This window comes from Myxocyprinus asiaticus, chromosome 13 (genome assembly GCF_019703515.2).
Source record: "Myxocyprinus asiaticus isolate MX2 ecotype Aquarium Trade chromosome 13, UBuf_Myxa_2, whole genome shotgun sequence".
Lineage (NCBI taxonomy): Eukaryota > Metazoa > Chordata > Actinopteri > Cypriniformes > Catostomidae > Myxocyprinus > Myxocyprinus asiaticus.
Genome location: NC_059356.1, coordinates 42,482,235 through 42,508,188, shown reverse-complemented (window position 1 = coordinate 42,508,188; position 25,954 = coordinate 42,482,235). Strand labels below are relative to the sequence as shown.

Sequence of the window (25,954 nt, the reverse complement as noted above, 5' to 3'; positions counted from 1 at the left end):
ACTTTTTTGTACCTGCTCCAAGGTGGTACTTTCAATGCAAAGTGGAACTATTTGGGTGGAGTCAGAACAGCAAACTCTTCTTATTGGTCAAGAAAAATGAGTCACTAGCCATCAGACAGCCGATATCAGCCATTTTTGTTTAGTTGTTGTTATTGTAGGTTTTTCAAATTGAAATGGATAGATGGACAGATGCTGTTATGCAGGATCTGCTGAGTATTTATGGAGAAGAAAAAAATGCAACGTGAGTTTGAAACGTCGACTAGAAACGAGGTGTACAAATAATCTGATTGCCTTGTGAAGTTAGGCTTTGATGACATTTAAACTATGTAGATTGAAAAAGATAAAAAAAAAAAGATTCTATTTAAAAAAATCAAACAAGAGAGAATAAAGGATCATAAAATATTTTACATTCCATGATAATCTTATATATAATGTGTACAATGAACATTTTTCTCCTGTTTTTTTTTTTTCCATCTCTTACAAATCCGAGTGCATCTTGTCCACGTGAACTTTTCCACAACAAAACATGATAAAAATGAACAAAATCTTTCACGGAGTCATCCATTGTTTATGTTTTGCAGTAAGTCGTCTCGGCTGTTGTTGCATCAATTTCAGGTGTCATCGCCACAACAGCGTCACATGCTTACGTCAAAGCTTATTTAAATAAAGTTTCTTTTGTGTTCCTGGAGGAATAACGACTCTAACGATTTAATCAGAAAGGGTATAGTTCCACAACTAATTGATTTTAGTTCAGGTACTAGTTTCCACTAGTGTGTGGAAAAATGTTATGCAGCATGTACTTTTGTAAATTTGACTACAAATGAACCTTTTTGGTAAACCTGTAAATAACAGCCGAAAAATAGTTTTTCAAAGACAGACAATGATCCAGTGTCCTGGCAGCATGTTTTTATACTATGAGACTGTGTTCTGTCTCTCTTACTAATGTAACTGTAGCACGGAGGAGGGCAGGGCCGGGCTGGAATGACGTACGCCCGGACCCCAATCAGCCTGATGGGGCGAGCGAGGGATCAAGGTGACCGGAGACGGCAGTTCCAGAGAGAGAGAGAACTACAGGCAGCTGCCCTGTATGTGTTTATGTTTGTGTGTTTTTGTTTAAGTTTAGTATTAAACTATTATTTATATTGTCAAGCCGGTTCTCGCCTCCTCCTTTCCCTAACCCCTTTACAGTAAAACTAGCTCATGCCACCAGCAGATGCTTTCCCCGAACTGGCACTAGCGCATCAGAAATAGAGATGAGTCAAAGTGCAGGAAGCTGGTGGAGGACCTTGACTTGTAGTGTGGGGAATACCACCTGCTGCTTAACATCCGCAAGACAAAAGAGTTGGTGTTTTATTCCCAGCATATTAGGAAACCTATGAAACTTTCAAAGCAAGGGAGAGAGTGTGGAGGTCTTGAACAAAAACCTGTCCTTTGAATACTCACATGCACTGGTCTTTCAACTTGTGCTGCAGGCTGTTTACCTGTGGTTTGCATGTTTTTTTCTGCTTTGGTATGCTTTGACAGCATTACCATCTCAGGTGATTCCACAACCATTATTCGATAACTAGGCCCACACAGACACAGAACTATGATGACAGCCTTTGACACTGAAAAAAAAAAATGTGTTGGATTTACTTGTATACATATAATTTTTTCATCATGCTTTTTAAGTAAATTCAACTTAAGGTCATTTTATTTCAGCACAACTAGAAAATCCAAGATATACACATGCATCAGTTCATTCAACTCTTGTTTACTTAAAATATTTCTCACACAAAGATTTAGCAACTAATAGCGAGTTGTTTCAAATTAGCATTTATATAACTGTTTCAACTTAATTTACTTGGCTCTAAAGAAAATAACAACTAAGGTCATTCATTAACCTCAATTCCCCAAAGAAGTGCTTTCAAAGGATCCAAGTTGACCACTAATGGAACACTAATCACCCTTATGGTGACTTTACACGAAACAGCTATTTACAGGAAAACAACATCAATAATACTAAAAATAGCTCAAATCTTTATGAATTCTTAATAAAAACTAATTTATTGCCTTTTGTGTATATATATATATATATACACACAAAAGGCAATAAATTAGTTTTATATATATATATATATATATATATATATACAGTTGTGCTCAATAGTTTGCATACCCTTGGAGAATTGGTAATATATGTACCATTTTTAAAGAAAACATGAATGAGCAGGCAAAACACATTTCTTTTATTTCTTATGGGATTCATATTCAACTGTAGGTTATAACAGAATGGCACAATCATAAAACAAAACATGGCAACAAAGAAAAAAATGAAATGACCCCTGTTCAAAAGTCTGCATACCCTTAGTTCATAATACTGTGTATTGCCCCCTTTAGCATCAATGACAGTGTGCAGTCTTTTGTAATAGTTGTCTATGAGGCCCCAAATTCTTGCAGGTGGTATAGTTGTCCATTCGTCTTGGCAAATTGCCTCCAGGTCATGCGAAGTCTTTGGTCATCTTGCATGAACCACACGTTTGAGATCTCCCCAGAGTGGCTCGACGATATTAAGGTCAGGAGACTGTGATGGCCACTCCAGAACCTTCACCTTTTTCTGCTGTAACCACTGGAGGGTCAACTTGGCCTTGTGCTTAGGGTAATTGTCATGCTGGAAAGTCCAAGTGTGTCCCATGTGCAGCTTTTGTGCAGAAAATTGCAAATTATCTGCCAGTATTTTCTGATAACATGCTGCATTCATCTTGCCATCAATTTTCACAAGATTCCCCGTGCCTTTAGAGCTCACACACCCCCAAAACATCAGAGAGCCACCACCATGCTTCACAGTGGAGATGGTATTCTTTTCACTATAGGCCTTGTTGACCCCTCTCCAAATATAGAGCTTATGGTTGTGACCATAAAGCTCTATTTTGGTCTCGTCACTCCAAATAATATTGTGCCAGAAGCTGTGAGGCGTGTCAAGGTGTTGTCGGGCATATTGTAACTGGACTTTTTTGTGGCATTGGTGCAGTGAAGGCTTCTTTCTGGCAACTTGACCATGCAGCTAATTTTTGTTCAAGTATCGTCGTATTGTGCTCCTTGAAACAACCACACTGCCTTTTTCCAGAGCAGCCTGTATTTCTCCTGAGGTTACCTGTGGGTTTTTCTTCGGAACCTGAACAGTTCTTCTGGCTGTTGTGGCGGAAATCTTTCTTGGTCTACCTGACCTTGGCTTGGTATCAAGAGATCCCTGAATTTTCCACTTCTTAATAAGTGATTGAACAGTACTGACTGGCATTTTCAAGACATTGGATATCTTTTTAGATCTTGTTCCATCTTTATAAAGTTCCATTACCTTATTACGCAGGTCTTTTGACAGTTCTTTTCTGCTTCCCATGGCTCAGTATCTAGCCTGCTCAGTGCATCCACTTGAGAGCTAACAAACTCATTGACTATTGATACACAGACACTAATTGCAATTTAAAAAGCCACAGGTGTGGGAAATTAACCTTTAATTGCCATTTAAATATGTGTGTGTCACCTTGTGTGTCTGTAACAAGGCCAAACATTCAGGGGTATGTAAACTTTTGATCAGGGCCATTTGGGTGATTTCTGTTATCATTATGATTTAAAAAGGAGCCAAACAACTATGTGATAATAAATGGCTTCATATGATCACTATTCTTAAATAAAAGACAGTTTTTTTGCATGATCAGTCATATTTCAAAATCAATGCCAAAATTTCACAATTTCTGCCAGGGTATGCAAACTTTTGAGTACAACTATACAGTATATACTGTGTGTGTACACAGTGTGTGTGTGTGTGTGTGTGTGTATATATATATATATATATATATATATATATATATATATATATATATTGGAAAATGATGATGTTAAGAAACTGAAAACCCCTCACTGACCTGAGTACCCATAATTATTATTCATTTCACACGCTGGCAGACATTGACAGGGCGAACTGAAATGAAATAAATGCTGCTGTGCCCATTCTGAATGCTTGCCAAGAGCTTTTCTCCATAAGGGACTAGCTTTTCTTTTTCCCTCTCTCTCTCTCAATCTCTGTCTCTCTGTGTCTCTTTGTATATTTGCCCACTGGCATCTCCATAGAAACCAGTGCTAGGTATGAACCCAGAGCCTCACAGCAGTGCTTGATGAATTGTTGCCCACCTTTAGGGAGAGGAAGAAACAGTATTTTGAAAAAGACACAATTCTTTTGCACTTCCTTACTGCACTCTTAGCTCTTGTTGTACTCCCTCTTCTTACACCTAGATTGTAAGATCCATCTTCCTTACAGCTAAAAATATTTGGTTGAAGCTAATTTTCATTTCACTTATGGACCATTCAGACCAAACATTTTTTTTTTGCGTTATAGTACATTAACACAAATATAACAGCATGCAGGTGCATCGATTTTTAAGTTGTATTAACGTGACAGCATCTAAAAAAATGTGCAGCTCCAGCATAAGACAAAAAAAAAAACAGCAAGCAGTGCATGCAAGCTAGTAAAAACACCACAATGGTCAAAGAAGTCCATCTAGTGCATGTTTACATAGAAAAGCAGTGCAGACGGACACAAAATATTTTTAAGTGTACAGCCCCTTTGCCATTTTCCAATAACTTTTTACCAACCAGTCCAAAATTGACAACCAGAAAGTGTCCATTCATGTTTAAACATAGCTTACGTGTCAAAATATTTTTTGGGGCCACTGTTGACTCTGTTACTCATTCGTTATTCCTTATAGAATACAATGCCTACTATTATTTCACATATAGGACAAGCTCTCTATTGTAAGATCAGTGCAGAGCATTACACTTATAGAGTCAGTGAGCGAGATCATCTGTAGGCCATAAGTAGAGGTGCATTTGTTCATCCCTATTTTTCCCTTCGTCTTTTAAAAGCGGGAATATTTTTAGTTTGGATCCCTGCAGGTAGTCTTTCTCTATGGAGTGGCAGTTCCATTATTCATTAATGCTTCATATATGTATGTGTGTGTACCTGTGTAAGCTGTGTAGAAGGTTCTTTCTTTCTACCTATCTGGGTCATGCTGTGTTTTGGCCACTACGACAGCTGAAACTGTGCCTCCACAAGGTACTCGTTCATCTGTTTGATCAGGGTTGTAGATTATTCATGCGATTACTGTGACTGGATGCATTTCCTGAGTGTACTTTTCCAGTTGTTTTGAATGTTACTGTATATCTTTGTACGAAAGTGTAGATCTTGGCATTATACCAATTGAGATTGTAGAAGCATGAAAAATTGAATGGTCACTTTATGTACACTTAAGTCACTTAAAAATGTCTAAATGTCATGGCTTAGATGCAGAATATCAAACCATGTGGCTGACAAATTATCTGCAGAAAAAACATTATCTTTTCTGAGCTATTTTTGCTGTTACCATCTGTGTCAAGGTAATGTTTAGTGGATGCATAAAGTCAGTTCCCCTTAAGTTCAAATAGGTGTCCTAGCAGAGTAACCATGGTTAAATCTTTTATTTTTAATTTTTTTTAATTTTTTTTTTTGTCTTAGTTTTGACCAAAATATCTCTTTTTCTTTTTTAATTTGAAACCTAACCAACTTCTGTTTGTGAAATGTTTTGCTTGAAAATTGTCTGTGCTATAGTTTTTCAAAAATAAATGCCATTGGTTTGATATTTACTGTAGCTTCATAATGCAAAGATATTATAAAATGTAAGTGTGGCTTAAGTGTCCAAATATTTTTATGGGCTACTGTAAATACCACAGACAATGTCTCTTGCACTGATTGAAAATCTAAGTACTTATTTTGGAAGCTTATCTAGAAATTATCATCTATTCACTTTTTTTTTTTTTATTATATTTTTTTTTTTATCTTATATTCATATTTAATGACACTGTGCTTTAATTAACAAAAAATCTGTGCAAGCTTGCAGAAATGCATGTACCAAATATGCTAATGACTGCAGAAGAATCTACTCCTCATACTGTTCTCTTAGTTTGGATTCATTTTCTTGTTCTTGCCCTTGTGTGACCTCTTGTCAACTACATGTTAAATGCAATAAAACATGGTCCCTTTAAAGCAGGGGTCCCCAAACTTTTTGCTGCCAGGGCCAGGTCACTGTGCTATGTTTTCAAGGTAGCCAGAGTGAGCTTATATGGTATTTTTGTCACAGAGATTATTCTTCTGCTTTTATTAAATGGATTAATTTTACAATTAAAATCCATTCACAGAACATGATTTTAATATTGGTAACTTTATTGTATTTATACAGTTCTTAGCAGCTGCTTTAAGTTAGTCCTACTTTGTCATTGCATACATGCTTTCGCTGTTCACTGACGTGTGCATGTCAAGACATGAAGAGGGGGGAAAAGGTCCAGTCATGTCAACAGAACTTTCATTATATGTTTTTCTATTGTAGGCTAACAAGAAGGAAAAAAGAAACGTAATCTGTGTGAAATGTTACATTTTAGCCTACTTTATCTTATATCAGTGGATCCATAGATTGGCTCAAAGAACTTGCAATAAATAGCCTACTCTATCCAGTAATGGTGATGATTTTGATTAATCTCAGTAACTAGTCTTTTTAATCTGTTCACCAAAAAGATTAGTTCAGATTAGTTCATTGATTCATTCATTGATCATTTCTGCAAATTATGCTTTTGAGCCAGTAGATGCGCCAAATGACCATCTTTTATGTTTTGAATATGGAAAAAGTAGAGTTATTCACAATCGGAAAAAGTAGAATTATCACTTATTAAAATTTGCGTCTCAACAATTCAAATAAGAGACTTCAGCACTGCAGAGTGTTTAAGCATTAAAAGCATTTCCCCACAAATGTCAACAAAGCATGTCTATCATACTGTGAACTGCAGAGCATGACTTTCTATCAAGCTATACAAAAAAAGACAATAATAGCCTAAAAAATAATTATGAGTTTCAATAAAGTCCATTTGCCATTGTAATAACTCCATTTTATTCATAATTCATCGGGCCCATTTTCTTGTTGAACAAGAATTGAACAAACGGCTTGCCTCCTCTTCTCGTTTAGTCGTTCAGTTCAGCAGATCCTCCTTAAAGGAATAGTTCACCCAAAAATGAAAATTTGCTTATAATTTACTCACCATCAGGCCATCCAAGATATATCTGTGTTTCTTTCATCATCGAAACAGAATTTAAGACTTTTAGGATTTCATTTCAGGCCTCCTCCTCTAAACAATGCAAGTGAATGTCCTCCATTTTTTGACAGTCCAAAATGCATATTCACTCCAGTCGACAAATAAAGTTCTTCTGAACCCAAATGATTGATTATTTTTAGAAACAAAACAATACTTCTATACTTTTTAACTACAAATGTTCGCTTCCGTACATCTTTGTTACGTGCGCTTATGAGAGGGATGATGTAAGCTCGCTGGTAAAATCACGCATCACGTGGAGGAGGCAGGAAGTGCCTATCATACGATATGCTCCTTAACAGCCTGAACTTGAATGCTATTGGCTCACGCTATAGTCAGTCTTACAGGCATGAAAAGACACCAAAGCATTCTCGCGCTTCCAGCGCGTGCCAGTCAAAACGTTTTGGAGGGCCATAGGTTGGAGACCCCTGCTTTAAAGGAACAGTTTACTTCTGTCATCATTTACTCACTCACCCATATATTCCATGGACAATAAAAGTTGTTTTGCATGTTTTGCTTTTTAAGTGTCCTGACGGCTTTTTCTCATACAATCTCTGTCAAGCTCTAAAATTGACAAAAAAAAGTTCCATAAAAGTTGTCTGTATGAATCCTTCGCTATATTCCAAGTCTTCTCAAGCTATACGATAGCTTTGTGTGAGGAACGGACTAAAATGTAAAATGTTAAAATTTTTTACATTTTACAAAATTTTAATTCACTGAAAATCTTTCCCTCCAATGCAGCTCTCAAGTATCACTCAAATATGGTGCGCCAGATTTGACAATAACAATAGGTCACAGACACTGATGATATTGCATTTACGCTCATTTATGTCGATTCGATTTTTTGAATTTGTATGCAGAATATACCAACAACAACTTGTATTGACTACTTTTATGGTGCTTTTTGGAGATTGACAGCCCCAATCCACATTCACTTTCATTGTATAAAATGATTGTAGAAATAGATCTGGCACTACTTTACCCACTCACAATGTGCATGGATAGAAACAACAGGAATGGAGCAGTGGAATCCAGCAACAATTGCAGTGACTTTTTTGGAATTAAAATAAATAACACAAACCAACTCGTTTCGGCACATAGGCCTTTATCAGGTTTAATGGTATAAAACGATAAATGAGTAAATGATAGTTCCTTCTGAACTTTCAACCGGTTATGTATTAATGGGTGCACAACAGAATCATTTATCTAAAACCTCAAAATCAATCATGGCATTATCAAAGGTCAAGAGAAGTGACTCTTCTTCCTGTTCAAGACACGGTTAAAAAGGAAGCTGACATTAAACTCGCTCAAAAACTCCAGTTGCAGATGTATCCCATCAAAGCATCACCCAACCTGCCATTTTGAAATGACACATTTGGCATCGGTTACGTTTGGCAGTGTTTCAAGCTGTTGGGCTCTCCCATCCTGAGTGGACCCACTCGATTCAAAACAAGAATCTCACAAGCCCTTTGATGTTAGACAACCCCTCATTCTTCCTCAAGCAGGAGCAATATAGTGCTGGCAAGATCAAGATCAATCGGCCCTTTAATTTCAAGGTGAAGTGTGTAATTTCTGCACCACTAGGATCACTAAACAGATTTGCAAAAATAATGACTATAATAGTGTTGAAACAGGTTTCCCGAACACGCCCCTCGCCTTCCATTGGTCAACCTGTATTATATGACTTCCGTTCTTCCACTGAACATTAAAGGAGATGTTAGGTAGTAAGTCTCAATCACCATTGACTTTTAGTGCATATTTTTCTAAAAAATGAAAGCGGTAATTCTGCCTTACATCTCCTTTGTGTTCCATGAAAGAAAGGAAGTCATACAGGTTTGGAATGACATGAGGGTGAGAAAATTATGACAGACTTTTCATTTTTGTGTGAACTATCCCTTTAAGGCTTTCCTGGCAAATATGCCTTCTTTTTCCAGTATTAGTCTCTAGTGCCAGTGTAGGAACTTATCAGGAGACACATTTCTAACTTAGGATCTGGGAGCCTTTATCTTCGGAGGACTTAACACTCATTAACCAGACTGGGGCTGCCAGAAGAATTTAGTGAAGTGATGAGCCAGCTTGTTGAATAATGGCCTGGAGTCTTTCTTCCTTTTTGCCGCCCGATATCAATGGATGGCATCCGTAACAGTGCAGTGATGGTGGAGTGTAGAAATACTTTTCTCTGCTTTCAATAGAAATCACATAGAGCTTACCAGAGCACAGAGCTCATTTCCTCAGGTGAAAAAAGCCTTTTTAAATTGCCCTTAATATGATGTAGCAAAAAAAAAAAAAAAAAAAAAATCCAATGCACTATTTATTCTTTTTGGCTTTTGTTTTGTTTGTTTGTTTGCAAAATCAGAATTTAACATTCAATTAAAGACCTAATTGGGTCTCACCATTTGTATAGTTGATATTACACCACTAGTTGTAGGGCCGCAACGGTACACAAAATTCACGGTTCGGTACGTACCTCGGTTTTGGGGTCACGGTTCGGTATGGTTTCAAGACAGCAGGGAAAACAAAGAATCTTTCTTTAAATTATTTATTTTGAAAACAGTGGCTGACGGACAGTTCTTATTGTGAAGGCTCATTTATACATGACTGCACAATGCATATTTCTTCAACGAAATTAAAATACAAAACTTAAGAGCCTCATATATGCACATTGTATAAAAACATAAATAATAATCAAAGTTAAATAATAAAATTGCAGTTATAATAATTGTAACAAAATTAAGACATTAGCAGTGCAGATTTCTGCAGATTTTTCCTTTCAGCTCACCACTTGTACTTATCGCTCAATTATAAGTATTCCTAAGGTGTTCGTTATCACTTTAGCGATAAAGCGATACGATAAAGAAACATGGAGACAGCACCCGAAAGTGAAAGCCACCAGGGCACGTTGATGAAAGTACTGTCCACATAAACTTAACATGCATTTATTTGATACGCCGTTTCTAGTGTGGCGCTCTGTTCTGTTAAGTTTTGGTTCCGTTCGGTCCCGTGTTGCTCCGCAATCTTTTTTTTTAGTTCTACGTGGTTTGTTTTGTTTGTTATATGTTGTTTTAATATTGGTTTCACTCATGCTAGATATGTACCATACCAAAGCCCCTGTATCTGTTTGTTTCGTCGTGGATACATGTATCGTTGCAGCCCTAACTAGTTGAGGGTAAAAGTAGCTTGTTACTGGAAAAACAGCGGAACTGCTGTCAAACTACTGAATGTAGTTCAAACTGATGTGTATAATTTCTGCACCATTAGCACCACCAAACTAAATCAACATAGCGATAGCGAAATTGTAAGATATCGTACAACTTCAAATAACATTTTTAGCTAGCCTCCTTTCGAACACTTCATTTTCAGAAATGAAACACCTGTGAATAAATTTGGTTACTCATTCCATATTTATTTATGCAATACATATGACTGATGAATGTTAATATCCTGTGATACTCTTCCCTCATCTCGTTCCACACTGCAATGTTTTCTTTAATCCGTGGTACTCAAATCTATTTTCCTATGGAATGAGTTAGGTTTGTTTTATTTTTCTTAGTGATAGTAAAAGTTGTAAGTTTTTGTATGTGCCTTGCGATTTCACCTACTCTTGTTACGAGTTATCATGAGAGTGGGTTGAGCTGAATTGCAAAAAACAGCGTTTCAGAATACTCCAACCGTCTATTGTCGTTCTAACAAACAGATAGTCCCACCCCAAACTCACGTCATTGGTTGAGTCAATCAGTAAGTTTACATTGACTTTAAAAATTAGATTTTGGTCGGACTAAAGCAATAATTTGTCTTGTAAGGCCTATATTTGTGAAGTTGGACTAAAGGGATAGTTCACCCAAAAATGACAATTCTCTCATCATTAATTCACCCTCATGATATCCCAGATGTATATGACTTTCTTTTTTGACCAGAACACATCTGAAGAAAATTAGAAAAATATATTAGCTCAGTAGGTCCAAAAATGTAAGTGATCCGACTTTTGAAGCTCCAAAAAGAAGAAATAGTCAGCATAAAAGTCATCCATACGACTCCAGCTCTTAAATTAATGTCTTCTAAAGCAACACGATTGCTTTTGGTGCGAAAAAGATCAATATTTAAGTACTTGTTTAACTCTAATTCATCGTTTCCGGTCAGCAGTGGCATGCGCGTGTGACGTAATCACGTTGGCACTTGCGACACACATGGAAAAGCAGCGCTGTTTACAAGTGAGTAGGAGGAACACTGTACAGAAGCTTTGTTGGTTTTGGTTTAGATCTTTATCTGTTTCTTTACTCACAATGGTACGTTTGTGTGCTTATCCTAGATGTCTCAACCGAGAACGTGAGATTACCTCTGTATCATGGCAACGGTAATGCGTCACACGAGAGACTGCTTGAACTCCACCCTCTCATTAAGCTTACTGGAAGCGTTGGATTATAGTTAAAAAGTACTTAAATATTTATATTTTTTCGCACCAGAAGCAATCTTATCGCTTTAGAAGACATTGATTAAACCACTGGAGTCGTAAGGATGACATTTATGCTGACTGTCTGTAATATTTGGAGCTTCAAAATTCAGATCACCATCCACTTGTATTTTAAGGACCTACTGAGCTGAGATATTTTTCTATTTTGCTTCTGGTGAAAAAAGACAGATATTCACACCTGGGATATCATGATGATGAGTAAATAATGAGAGAATTTTCACTTTAACAGACCTAGATAATGCGATTTGTAGTTTGGCCTCGTCTAGCATGTATACATGTTAATCAAATTACATTTAACCTCAGCATTTTTCCGCATACCGAAAGACAGAGGTGATGCGCAGTTTGTTTTTAATAATTCCTCAGCTTATTTCCTTTAAATATTCAATTACACAATGTTTTATGTAAACTTGGACAAACTCGACTATGCAAAAACCAGCTTTAGCTTGATTATAACTGCGCATTTTAACATACTAAATGCTGTGTCGGGCTGCTCAAACAAACAGCAATATTTTTATAGCACCACATAGACACAGTGTTTACAGTTTGAGCAAATCAACCTACAAGTGGCTTTAAGTATATGGGATAGAAAAAGGATATATTTTAAAATTGAAAAAGTTACACAGCTTTAAGTTAGCAGAGTAGTTACTTTTAGCAAGTTACTGCTCTCAAACTACCAGACCCACAAGATCTGTAAATATGCCTATGAACTCCTAACCTTCAAAGAAAAGGCTGAGAAGATTTATCTCTTTTTGTGCCCTAATTATTAGCGATTGAGTATTAAATAGATTGGGGCATAAAGGAAGAGTAAAAGAGAGTAAAACAGGTAATGAAAAGGAAAAGAGCCTAAATGTTTCGGATAAGAGAAGAGTGGTGTTGAGAGAGAGAGAAAGGGGAAGAAATAAAGACAGCAAGTTGTGTTCTGTAGGGTTAAAGAAAGCAGTTGAATAAACTTTGAACTCTTGGGTGGTGTACTACAGAGGTAAAGTTTTATGTAGACATTTGTAAAGATGGACATCCAAATCAGGGCGTTTTATGGCTCTAGTTTGTCTCTTGCAAAGCACAACTTTTCAACCATAAATTCTAAAGCTTTCAGATGTTAAAGAAAGGAGGATGTCTCCCTGGGATTTGCACAGAATGTCTCTTAGAAAAGGCTTTGCTTTGCCAGACAACTAAATGTTTGGTAGTTGTAGCCAATTTTGGCTAAGAATGACCATCAAAGAAGAATACAAGTTTAATGAGTTGTTTAAAATTGCAACTGACTTATCAATAATTTAAGTTTTTGTTCTGATTGTAGTTACAAGTCCTCAGTTCTTGGTTATAATGGCCTATCATAGTCAAAAATACTTTATATGAGGAATGTAGAATTTTTAATGGGTTTGGGTCTCAGTGGCCATCACTCTGCTTTCATCTTATGATGAAACTGAGTGAAACTTTTTCAGTGAGTGATATTTTATCCACCTGCCTTGATACTCACTCAGGTAGAGGCATGAATTCGCTTTTGTGATCGCCATCTTTCTACTTATATCTTTGTGTCTCTATATACAGTATTTATATCTTTATGTCTTAGTGTCTCTTTCCTTTCTCTTTTTCTCTCACTCTGTCTGAATAGGTGTTTGGTTATTGTACATTAAGTCTTAAAAATTAAAGAAGAAAAAATGTTTATTGCCTTAGTTACCCAGCTTAAGTTGGGGGGGGTGGGGTTGCATTTATTAAAAAAGGAATAAGAATACAATATCGCCTTGTTGTGTAAAGCAGCACTTTCTGGAAACAAGCAGCAAGAAGGCCTCATCCATCCATATAAATGTCTGCTTGTTTTATTTGTCTTTTTATTTCAGAGTCAAGAAGGAGGTGAAGAGAAGCTTGTCTCTGATGCTCTGACTCCACCAAATATGCAGCCCGGTGTATGCCACAGCTTCGTACAAGAGCATTTTCAAGCGCAATACAAGTGAGTGTACACAGATACACAAATGAGCTTAAACACATGACACAATTGTGACATGACTCAAGTGCTGACTTAATTTACCATGGCGTATAAAGCAGCGTACTAACTCTGACATTAGAGAGAGGCACTTTTACATAACTGCCTACTAAGTAATACTACCAGTTTACACAAATTCTTTATGGGTAAACTGTGAAACAGCAAAGATTGCTTTGAAGGAGAAAAACATTTCACAGGCCTTGACCATATGGTTTGACAGTCAATGTCTCTACATTAATTTGCTCCCAAAGCATTTTTTTTTTTTTTAGTTTGCACACTGATTACTAATCGACTTTGTCCAGTCAAATGCAGAGATCTTTAAATACTAAGGCAGTGTACCCTTGTGACTGGACATCAGCATTGTTAGCACTAATCCTATTTTTTCCCAGGGTGTCAAGTCAAGTCAAATGTATTTGTATAGCAGCTGTACATGAAATTATGCTATAACAGAAAATGAATGAATATATTGCCAATATTGTATGTTTAGAATTATTAGTGGTTCAAATTTGTAAACTAAGTGTTGTGGGTCAGTGATTAAACAGAATGATTTTGTATGAACTAAGTTTTAGTGTTAAAGTCTTTGAAGTCATCCCGAATTAACTGAGGAAGTACATGTAGATGCATTGTTCTTTGATTTTGGCCGATGAAGGCTTTTGTTAGTGGATAAATAATTTTCTATGTAGTTTCTTTTTTTTTTTTTTTTTAAAGAGAGTGTTGTCCCTCCTTTGACCAAGTTGATATAGGTATAATTTAGTGAGGAGCATCGCAGTCCGGCTGGAAGCTTATGGCAGGTAATTTTGGTGAACTCCATCCTAAGCCCATGCTTCAGACAGTGGCACATGAAGAATCCCATGTCTTTGAGTTTGCATCAATTCATCCTCTGTGAAGTCCGTCTTAGTAGACTGAAGTGAAGTCTGGCTGGTACATGCTGTGGTTGGATTCCATTTTTTATGACTTTTCAAGTCATTTGTGATTATTGGATATGGATTTGTAATAATAATTTTGATTTAGGCTGATTTGCTAATGAATCATTTTGATCGATTTGTGCTTCAACCAATTCATTTAAAATAAATCAACTCAAAAGAATGATTTGCTCACAAATCATCACTACACATAACTGTGGCTCGTAAGAATGTTTTACTCTACACAAGAGCAATATCTACTGTAGGTGATGAAATATTTAAGAATAGAGCAAAACTAGAAAAATTGATATACATTGCATGCCCAATTATTAGGCAAATTGTATTCCTCAGGTTTAATTTTATTGTTGAATAAACACAATGCTCTCAGTCAATCCAAAATGATACTGAACCTCAAACCTGAATGTTTAACAAAGAAAAAGTGAGTTTTGTCTTTCTCAGGGGAATATATAAGTGTGCACAATTATTAGGCAACTATTAGTGTGCACAATTTTTAGGCAACAAAATTACAAAAATAATTTCTTCCAACTTAGAGTAGGTGCAACAAATAAGTAACACAAAATGACAATTAAATAACATTTTTGGCCTTTCAAAAATATTCAGTGACCAATATAGCCACCCTTCTTTTCAATAACTGCCATGAGCCTTCCATCCATGGAGTCTGTCAGTTTCTTGATCTGTTCACAATCAGCTTTTGCTGAAGCAGCAACCACAGCCTCCCAAATGCCGTTCAAAGAGGTGTATTGTCTTCCCTCACTGTAAATCTCACGTTTGAGAAGGGCCCACAAGTTCTCAGTAGGATTTAAGTCAGGTGAGGAAGGGGGCCAAGTCATTATTTGGGCATCTTTGAGACCCTTGCTGGCTAGCCAAGCAGTGGAGTACTTGGATGCATGTGATTGAGCATTGTCCTGCATAAAGATCATGGCCATCTTGAAAGCTGAGGACTTCTTCTTGTACAACTGCTTGAAGAAAGTACTTTCCAGAAACTGGCAGTAGGTTTAAGAGTTGAGTTTCAGTCCATCTTCAACTCGAAAAGGTCCAGCTACCTCATCCATAATGATAGCAGCCCATACCAGTACCCCTCCTCCACCTTGCCGGCACCTGACTAGAAGTGGTGCCCTGTGTCCATTAGTGATCCAGCCACGGACCCATCCATCTGGTCCATCAAGAGTCACTCTCATTTCATCTGTCCATAAAACCTGTGAAAAATCTGTCTTTGTGTATTTCTTTGCCCAGTCTTGACGCTTCAGCTTGTGAATATATTCAGTGGTGGTCGTGTTTCAGCCTTCTTGACCTTGGCCATGTCTCTGAGCACTTGACACCTTGTACTTCTGGACACTTCAGGTAGGTTGCAGTTCTGGAATGTGGTAGCATTGGAGGATAATGGGTTCCTGGTAGCTTCACGTTTAATTCTTCTCAAGTCTTTTGCAGTTAATTTGTGCCTTTTCTTCTCCGTGCATTGTTTTGCGCCCCAGTTGACTATACGCAACAAAACATTTGATTGTCCGGTGGTCACGCCTTAGTAGTTTAGCTATTTCAAGAGTGTTGCATCTGTCTGAAAGGTATTTTACAATACTTGACTTTTCAGTGTCAGTTAAATCTCTTTTTTGGCCCATTTTACCTGAGGTAGTGAAGCTGCCTAATAATTATTCACACCTTGATATAAGGTGTTAGTCACTTTTGCCACACCCTCTCTCATTACACAAATACATACCACCTGAAAATGATTTAATGCATTAAGCATTCAAGTTTATATGGTTTGGAGTTGGAAAATAATAATGATAAGATCAGAATACTCACTTGCCTAATAATTGGGCACGTAGTGTATTTAGTATAGACATTCCATGACTTTTAAGATTTTAAATTATATTTATATATTAGGGCTGTCAATCCGTAAATGATGTGCCGATTAATTAATCGCAATTAATTGCATATGTCAATATTTACTTAGAAAAGCCCCAAAAGAAAGATAACTAAGTACAGTATATAGTAATTAAAATAATAATAAATATAATCTATAATAAATATTATAATTCAGATCATTCAAATTACGTCCTATACATATATTGTGGCAGCAGACAAGTAAAGCATTTCTACAATACAAAGGCGAGAACACGTCGGAGAATTCTCTCTGCAACCTGGCAACCTCCGTAACTTGTGAGAGGTGGTCTCCGCAAGTGACCGGGGTGACTCGATCGGTGGCTTTTAAGTTCACCTCCAGTCCGAGCCCCTCCCTCTCTGGAATCACTGTCACCAAAGTCACGGTGTGATGAGGAGAAGGGCGTGGCTGGGCCTCACGGCTCAGCCACGCCCTCCTCCTCATCACACATGGGTACTGCCTCTCTCCACGGTTTTAAGAGATCGAGGAAGTAAATCGACGTGCTCCGCCTCTATCCGTGCATTTAACCTCATAATCGACTTCCCCAACTAGCTGTGTGACCTCAAAGGGTCCTTGCCACTTGGCAAGTAATTTAGAGCTTTGTGGAGAGTAATACAAGGACTTTATCTGCCGGTGTAAATTCCCATAGCCGAGTACCCCTATTATACAGCCTGGAGCAAATTTTTCTGTGTTAATTGCCCCAGTGTTTGGAATTTTGCCTCAGGTCAAGAACGTATTGAATTTTATTTTTACTCTTTGAAGGTCCCTCCTCCCAGTTTTCCCATAGGACGTTGAGCACGCCGCGTGGTCGACGCCCATACAATAACTAAAATGAGGAGAACCCGTAGGAGGCTTGCGGGACCTCTCATACTGCAAATAATAGTTGCTTGAGCCACTTGTCCCAATTTTGAGCATCTTCGTACACAAACTTACAAATCATATTCTTTGGTGTCTGATTAAATCGTTCGACCGAGCTGTCCGTTTGGGGGTGATAGGCGCTGGTACAAATCGATTTAATCCCCAATAATTCATACAGTTCGTGCAGTGTACATGACATTAACGTTGTGCCCTGATCAGTGAAGATTTCTTTCGGAATCCCCAATCAGGAGATTATTCTGAAGAGTGCCTTCGTAACACTTCGTGCTGAGATGTTGCGCAGAGTCACTGCTTACGGATATCGCGTTGCGTAGTCCACCAGAAGCAACACAAAGCAATGCCCGCGTGCCGTCCGCTCTAATGGCCCAGCGAGGTTCATGCCAGTTCTTTCGAAGGGCACCTCAATCAGTAGAAGGGGGCGCAATGGCACTTTTGGGGTGGCCGCTGGATTCACCAGCTGACATTCACAGCATGCCGCACACCACCTGCGAACATCCCCGTGAATGCCCGGCCAATAGAAACAGGCCATTAGATGGTTTAGTGTTTTTTCCTGTCCTAAGTGACCTGCCATCGAATTATAATGAGCCATCTGGAATAACATTTCCTGACGGCTCTTTGGTACTAACAATTGGGTTGTATCTTCTTTTGTCTGAGTGTCCTGTGTCACTCGATACAACCGATCCTTAATAATCAAAAAATACGGGTAGGAGAGTGCAATGTCTAGCTGGAGGCGTTGACCATCAATCACTTTCACATGGTCAAAGGCATGCCTAAGGGGTTCGTCTCGCATCTGCTACAGAGGGAAATTCTCTGCAGGGAATCCTCTAAGGGCTGGGGAAGCTGCGGCTTTCCCCTCCCTTGCGTCATCCTGACGTGGAACTGACATAGACGGCCCTGACACTGCCTCCCCAGCCAGCGAATCGCCCTCCACACACCGATACATTTTGTTAAAGGACCCATCCACACAAATTCCCCTCAATAAAGTTGTAAAATCTGGCCAATTCATGCCCAAAATTAGTGGATGGGCGAGGCAGAGACTAAACGCTGCCTCGACACTATGCTTTTGTCCCCCCTGAATTATGACTGTCACTACAGGGTAATTTTGAATGTCCCCATGCACACACCTCACCTTCACCCTCCTACCTGTATCCAAAGCCTCAGATTGAACCAAGCTTTGGTGATTGGAGGTTTGATTACAACCTGAATCCATCAAGCCCCTTTTATACTCACAGGTACCCGGTATGATCCTGCTCGATCGGGGGTGGCCTGTGGCACGTCGGAGACCCGGACCAATCCTGGAAATGCCCAGGACCCCGCAGCTCCAGCAGACCGGCCCAGACTTCATTCCCTTCATCCGCAATAGCGGATTCACCAGCCTGTGGTGGAGTACAGAGAGGGTTAGGGAAAGACAATGGGATGAATGGCCCACGGAACCAGGGAACTGGTTTTGGAGAAGGAATTCATATTTCCGGGGAGCAGGATGAGGGGAAGGGGAGGGGAAGGAAAGGGAGAAAGAGAGAGAGAAAAGTGCTCGCTGTCCCCCGGATACACCACTATATGGTCCTCAGCCAACTGGATTGCCTCCTCCAGCGACACCGGACGGTGGCACTGGACCCACTCCGCCATCCCCTTCAGCAGCTGGGAGACGAACTGCTCCAGCACCACGATTTTGATGACATTGTCAGCATGGCCCTCCTCCTCAGCCAGTAATCACCGCCGGCAGGCATCGTGAAACTGTTGTGTGAATGCAAATGGGCGACCGACCTCGCTCGCCGTCAATGTGCGGAAACGCTGGCGGTGCTGTTCCTGGCTGTGGCCAACCCGTTGCATGATGGCTTTCCTCAAATCGGAATAATCCAGGTTGGCAACCGGGAGTTGTTGTGCCGCGAGTTGGGCTTCCCCAGACAGCAGCAGTAGCAGATGGACCGCCCACTGTGAGCGGCCAATTCGGGGCTCTGGCCGTGTGCTTGAAGAGCTCCAGGAAGGCCTCCATGTTGTCCTGTGGTGTCTTCTTAGCGTCCATCACTTGGGGTCCTTCTACTGCTGGAGTTGCAGTTGAAGCCCCCTCCTGGGGCAGCAAGCTCCACTACACCCGCCAGTCCTCTGCTTGGGCCTGGAGGAGCACCTCGAAACACTTCTCCTGCTCCTTCAACAGCTCCATGAGGGCCTGGTGTTATGCTTGGTGGATGCTGGCGAGGGAGTTAAAGATTTCTTCCAGAGGCGAGGACGTCATGGTAGCATATCCTTCCTCCATCCTGGGTTTTGGCACCACTGTGACAAGGCTCTTTAACTCTCTTTGAAAGAGGAAGCGGGGGGCCAGGTGAACAGTCCAACGTAAGTTTTATTATCACACTTTTCAGTACTTTTTATGACAGCATGAACACACACACACACACACACACACACACGCTTTGTGCATCTCTTTCTTTCTGTGTCTCTCCCTCCTGGTGGTCTGGTTTGATCTTTTTATCCCTCTCCACTCTCACTACAAACACAAAACAGCTGTTAGAGGTGATTTCCTACAGGTGTCAATCCTTACCGTTCTGTCTCTCTCGGCCTCTCTCTCCACAGACAACGCTCGGCCATGCCCCCATCACCACAGCAACATGATTACAGAAATGAAAAGGTGAAAAAGTTATTTTCAGTACACTGATCACCATTTTAAATCGTAATGTATGAAACAATTACATTAAAATCAATTTATGTGTAGGTCTAAAATGCCCTTAATGCCAACAAAGTGAGTTATTGTTACGCATGTTCAAAACAATGCAAAAAATGCTAAAAAAGCAGGGTTGCTTGGCATGTCATGTCCCGCACAATGGAGGTAGAGCAGGGGTGGAAAAAGTTGTTTGGTACAGGGGCCACATCAGGCTTTAAAGGAATAATTCACCCAAAAATGAAAATTCTCTCATCATTGACTCACCCTTATGCCATCCTGGATGTGGATGACTTTCTTTCTTCAGCAGAACACAAAAGAAGATTTTTAGAGGAATATCTCAGCTCAAATCAATATTTAAGTAAATTTATACTATAAATTATCCTCCCTGCTCAGTCAGTCTCCACTTTCATTTTCATTTTCTTCTTCTTGTGTTTTTGGTGATTCACATTCCTCATGCATACACCCCCTACTGGGTAGAGAGAAGAATTTCTAGCAAAAAAGGATTTAAATATTTATCTGTTTCTCACCCACACCTATCGTATCACTTCTGAAGTCATGGATTTAACCACTGGAGTTGTATGGATTATTTTTATGCTTCCTTTATGTACTTTTGGAGAGTCAAATTTTTGCACCTATTCACTTGCATTGTCTGGACCTACAGAGCTGAAATATTCTTTTAAAATCTTAATTTGTGTTCTGCTGAAGAGAGAAAGTCATACACATCTGGGATGGCATGAGGGTGAGTAAATGATGAGAGAATTTTCATTTTTGGGTGATCTATTCCTTTAAGTAGTACATGGGGAGCCACATTGTACTCCTTTTGAGATACAATGTTGATTTAATTATTGTATCTTTTAAGCCCAGCAATAGTTGTGTTCTCATTCTAATGCATAATGCACAATTTTCTGAAGTTTGTGACTGGTGGAATGTTCTGCTTGAAGTATTGCTCTACAAAGGTTGATACTTTTTTATCAGGTATTAGAAAAAACTTGATAAATGCTAAGCATATTTATAAATTATTTTATCATCTCTACTTTCCTGGTAATTTATTATACAAATTAACACACTCTCTACATCAGGGGCCGGTATTATTTAAAAACTAACAATATTATTAAAAAATATTATTAATATTAAAAATGTCACTGTTTTATTATATTAAATTAATACTTTTAAAGCTACTAAATGTATTCAGCCAAATGTAGTGAGTGGTTTTCTTGTTATTGTTGTTTGATTAATAGCCTTTTTATGACATACTAGACATCGCTTTTTTCGGTTACACTTCAAGTCTGACATTTTGATACAAATACATTTTTTTTTGTCCCACTCTTTATGCTCACTTTAGAAATAACCAACTGCGTTTACATTATTGCATCACCAAGACCGTCATTAGCAGAATTATAAAGTGTATTTGATCACGCAATAGCGCTCTCGGAACACACGCATGTAAAGCGCACAAACATAAGCTGCGTGTCAGTCAAACAGCGCACAGCTACAGACGTTGGGAAATAAAAATTAAATCTTTTATATTTTATCTAGATCAACCAACCAGTGGTGGTCTTGCTATCATGATTGATGTAATGAACACTCATGGTCTAGATGTAGAACGTAGGCTAAGTATAGAAAAGTTTATCATCGATATTGAGGACATCTGTTTTTTTCCCTATAAACATCAAGATCATTTTAGCACCCAGCCCTATTGATAACATTGCCTTAATCTCTCACAGCAGCCCAATAATTTCAGTGATAGATAGCTAAATTACAGGCTACATTATAGACACAGAATTTAGTAAGCAGAAATATGAAATTTACCTCGATATGTTTCTTCAAATTAGAGGCAGAATTAATGCTGATATCTGGCTTGAGCAAGCTAAACTCACATGACACGATCAAGCAATTGGCTTTTTCACTGCTAAAAGCCCTTTCAGGTGTTGAACTGCTGCTTGAGGCATAATCCACATCCATAGTAGTTGGCGCCTGATCTACAGCTGCCATTCAAATTTTCTATGCATGTTTTGATTTGATGGGAGTCACAGCAATGATGTTGATGGATAAAAATAAAATCAGGACAGGGAAGTAGCGAACACAGACAGAGGGAAAATAGCGCAGTAAAAGTACAGTTACAGCACATAAAATGTACTAAAGTAAAAGTATACAATTTTTAAACTACTTAAAAAGTACAGTTTCTGGGGAAATCTACTTACATCTAATCTACTTACAGTAACGTGAGTATTTGTAATTCGTTACTTTGCACCCCTGGATGCTGTATCAACAGTGCTTGAAGTGGAAGAAAAAAGAGCAGGTACTCTCCTTGTTAGTATTAAACTTGATTAAATACTATAAATTTGATTAAAAACAGATAAAATATACTCTGAGACTGTTTTTTTTTTTTTGCAACATTTAAAAATACTTATTTAAAAATAAGTAAATAATCTTGGGGATTTATAAACTGAAATGGGGCCAAACTTTTTTTTATCTGTATTTATCTTACCTAACACTTTTATTGTAACTAACATGTTAACATGTAAAAGCAGAACGGTTAATGATGTGTTTATTTACGTTAAAATAGTATTTCAATGTGTTAAAAGAGGTATTTAAATAGATTTTTTTAAGGTCTGGCTGTAAATTCCTTCTTAAGATCTGGCTGAAGAACAAATATGACCTTACATCCTCAACTAACAAATAGGTTTTGATTAGCTTTACTTTGAAAATAAAAATATACAAAGTAGGGTTATTGTTTATGAAAACTGAGATAGAATATTTAGATCTGCTAAAGTCTGTATCTTTGTCAATATCAACTCACATAAGAGAACAATGGCAATCTAATGTAGAACTGTCTTTTTATACAAAATAAATGTAGCCTAAAACAGAAAAAGAGCATTATGTCTGTTTTTACTTTTTATTGTTTTTTATTATACTCCCATTCAATGAGGGCAAAATTTGCCTTCCTTGTCCTGCACACATTAATTTGCACACAGGAGCCAGATACGTGTGCAGATATTAATCATTAGAAATGGTGAACAAACTGATTTGATGATGTTCAGGACTGAGAACGATGTAGAACCAAACACAGTCAGGATATACGCATAGGCAAGTTCAATGACAATTCAATCTTTTTACGAGCACTACAGAAAACATTTTTCCTATGTATTTTATTTGAAAGTTATTTTTTCATCATCGTTTTGCCTCTTGTGAAAAAAGGTTGTGCATATGAGCACTTCTGTAACAGCATTTTTTTAAGTCTAGTTTTGACTGCACCCAGCAGCTAAGCAGTTTGCATAAATACATTTGAGTGAATAAGACGCTATAAAATGTGCTCACCCAACAGTTGCTGGTTCATGATTTGGAGAAGAGTGAAACTGAACTATGTCCAGACAAGCTTAAACACGCACGCTCCTCCGGAACTGGACCACGGATCACTTGACAAGCACCGATGCTGTTGCACGTGTTTTGCTGAGAGAGCGTTCAGATGTTTACCGCGATTTTATCAAAATCATTTGAAAGGTCAGATAAAAGTGATTGGTGGGCCACATCAAATCACTGACTTACATTGAATAAAGATATTACATTGTACCGAGAGAAGTGGTGGTACACAAGAAAAACAGCTGGTACTCCTCCTTTATCTCTCTCCCTCTGATTGGGCAACTTAACGCCAGGCGTGCATCCTCAGGGCCCGGCCACGCCCTCCTCGTAAAAAGCATGTCTTGAGATTCCAGCATTCAGTTGTGCTCCGTCCAGCTGTCTTTGAGGAAAAAGGACATCTGTAAAGGCTGTGCTGACTGTTGCTCTTGGTTTGACGAAGCGTGTTGCCTGTACAGCTAAAGCGCTGACTGCCCCCTACTGTATCAAGTGGTACATCAAACTTCCTTTTAACAGAATGTACAGATGGGGGGCATGATTAATTGTGTTAAATTTTTACACATTATTTTTCATACAAGTAATCGCACTAAATTAACAAGTTAAATTGACAGCCCTTATATATACACACAAACACATACGAAAACATTCTATTCTAGTATTAAATATATAATAGGTCTGTTTATTACACAGCTCTCTGGAATACTCTATTCTGTTTGGTCAGTAGCGCCATCTAGCGGACTGATATTTCTGAGTAACAACTGCACATCCACGTATCAGACCGTTCATCCAGGTGTTGCAAGCCATTTTTCCTGCTTCTCAGATCACTCTGTGATCTCTACAAATAAGCTAATAAAATAATTTCTACTCCAATACATTTTTCATCTGTGGGTTTATTTATTTATTTGGCAAGTAGTCGTGTAATAAGATGGATGAAGAGCAGTCAGACATTAATTAATTACAAAATAAACACCTACAGAACTCTGATGCAAACCGGAGGTGGATTTCAGCTGTTCAGCGATTTATATATTCTCACAGAATTGCATAATTTCAATGCAAATCAATATAAAATGTCCATGTATTCATTTATTTGGTTAGTAGCTGTGTAATAAGTGGGATAATATACAGTCAGCTGGTTGTTGTTGAAAAAAATAAACCCTGACAGGGTGATACAAGACCCCTCCTCTTCGCATCAGGGTCCTGATCAACCTGCGATAATAAAGAATATTCTGCGATAACAACCGGCTGACTGTACATTATCCCTTACGTATTCAGTATACAGTCCTATTAGGCCTGTTACACAATGCTTGCAAAAGCAGCACATTTTTATTGTGGAGCCCGTGTTAACAGCATTTACACTGCCATTTCACAAGTTAGAGAATAAAAATTAACTGGTTCCTGGGACCAACTTTACAGATCTGACACATTTGCACTTCGGCATCTGCTATGAGATGTGATGAATCAGTTAATGCTAACTCCTGGGATACAGGCCCCTTCTGTTCCCACAGCCCAGCTAATCATCTGTGGTAACCAATATTGCTAATTGAGTGTGTTGGAGCCAGCAGATTTGAGAGGCGGCATATGTCCGATTGCACCAAGCTGTTCGTAGACAGAAGGTCCAAGCTGACCATCATCATCAACTAACTCCAGTCAGGCCAGATGGTTTGGTGGTCCACAAGGGACCTGCATTGAAGTCGGCTTCAAAGAAGCAAATTCCTTGATTTAATGGTCCATTTAAAGTTCTAAGGAAAATACCTTCAGGCAGTACAGTATCTCCAGAAACTTCACAATCAGGCTGCATTTCTTGTGGTAATAACCTACTTAATTGTTATTTGGATGTATTTAGTGAACCATCTAGCCCCACATACTGAAGCAAAACCTCAACTGTTGAAAAATGCTGCATCTACTGTACATGTGAATACATGTATTTAGTGCAGATGTAGCATTGCTTTCACAATATAAGCAGCTTAAATTTGTACAGGCATCTTTGAAAACAAATGTCTACCATCCCAACAATATTTGTTGCAATAAATGTACATGTATAATACAGTTCATGCTGAACAAATAATCAAAATGTCACCTTTAGGTGAAAACTTTCTTGTGTATGAATCATGTTCTGAAACGTACAGACCATACAGACCATCCCAACATACATCTTTTCCTCGCTCCAGTGGCTGAAGCGTTTCAGAGCAGTTTTAAAAGATGAAGTTTTTCACTCTGCCTTCATTGCTGTTCTCCATTGAAATGAGTCTTTACCGGTTTCTGTCACTCATTCTGTTGTTTGTTTTAAGCTGTTACCAATGTTCTCATTGAAGTTTGAGACATCGTCACATTTCTTTATACCACTCTTTTGGCATCCATGCATATTTATTATTTATTTATTTATGCAATCTTCCATCTACTTGTAGCTGGCTAATTTGTCCATTTTATGTTCATTCTGTGATGGATCTATGACAAATGTTGGAAATTACTGTTTATCACCATCCAAATGCTGCTGACAAAAAAGTTTTGCACAAACACCTGGCCAACGGGTGTGTCCAAAGAAAACAAGCCCGAGCACACACACATAAATATCTACATGGACGGATCAACATTAATATAAAATCAACCATCAGAATGGGGAACAAATGTGATCTCAGTGATTTCGACCGTGGCATGATTGTAGGTGCCA

The 25,954-nt window shown here is 38.4% G+C and overlaps 1 protein-coding gene across 1 annotated transcript in view; it reads left to right on the top strand.

Moving 5' to 3' along the window:
• The window catches only part of LOC127450011 (ubiquitin carboxyl-terminal hydrolase 43-like), a 133,445-nt gene that overhangs the window by 33,053 nt on the left and 74,438 nt on the right, over positions 1-25,954 (top strand). Inside the window, exon 3 of the mRNA XM_051713705.1 lies at positions 13,453-13,562. Within this exon, the coding sequence (XP_051569665.1) occupies positions 13,453-13,562 (110 nt within the window). The remainder of the gene's footprint in view (positions 1-13,452; positions 13,563-25,954) is intronic.